Here is a 202-nt window from a genome sequence, read left to right as displayed (position 1 = left end):
GGCTGCGAGCCGGGGGCATCCTCGCCCATGCCCGCTCGCCCGCTCGCCTCGTAGGCACCGAAGCGCCGGCGCCGGAGACCATGGGGCAGCGGGCGCTGCTGCTGCTGGCGGGGCTGCTGGCGGAGGCGCTGGGCGGCTTCCCCAACACCATCAGCATCGGTAAGCGGGCAACTTGAGCCGAGTTGCTGCCTCCCTCCCTCGG

At 73.8% G+C, this 202-nt stretch overlaps 1 protein-coding gene across 4 annotated transcripts in view; it reads left to right on the top strand.

Moving 5' to 3' along the window:
- Positions 1 to 6: 6 nt before the first annotated feature.
- Positions 7 to 202, top strand: part of GRIA3 (glutamate ionotropic receptor AMPA type subunit 3) — a 316,978-nt gene continuing 316,782 nt past the window's right edge. For all 4 annotated transcript variants that reach the window (XM_019521579.1, XM_019521580.1, XM_019521581.1 and 1 more), the window contains exon 1: positions 7 to 159. In XM_019521579.1, coding sequence (XP_019377124.1) covers positions 81 to 159 — 79 coding nt within the window. In that variant the 5' untranslated portion in view covers positions 7 to 80. The remainder of the gene's footprint in view (positions 160 to 202) is intronic.

This window comes from Gavialis gangeticus, unplaced genomic scaffold (genome assembly GCF_001723915.1).
Source record: "Gavialis gangeticus isolate Ggan-Ray unplaced genomic scaffold, GavGan_comp1, whole genome shotgun sequence".
In the NCBI taxonomy this organism is placed as follows: Eukaryota; Metazoa; Chordata; order Crocodylia; family Gavialidae; genus Gavialis; species Gavialis gangeticus.
This window is presented reverse-complemented; position numbering and strand designations above follow the sequence as displayed.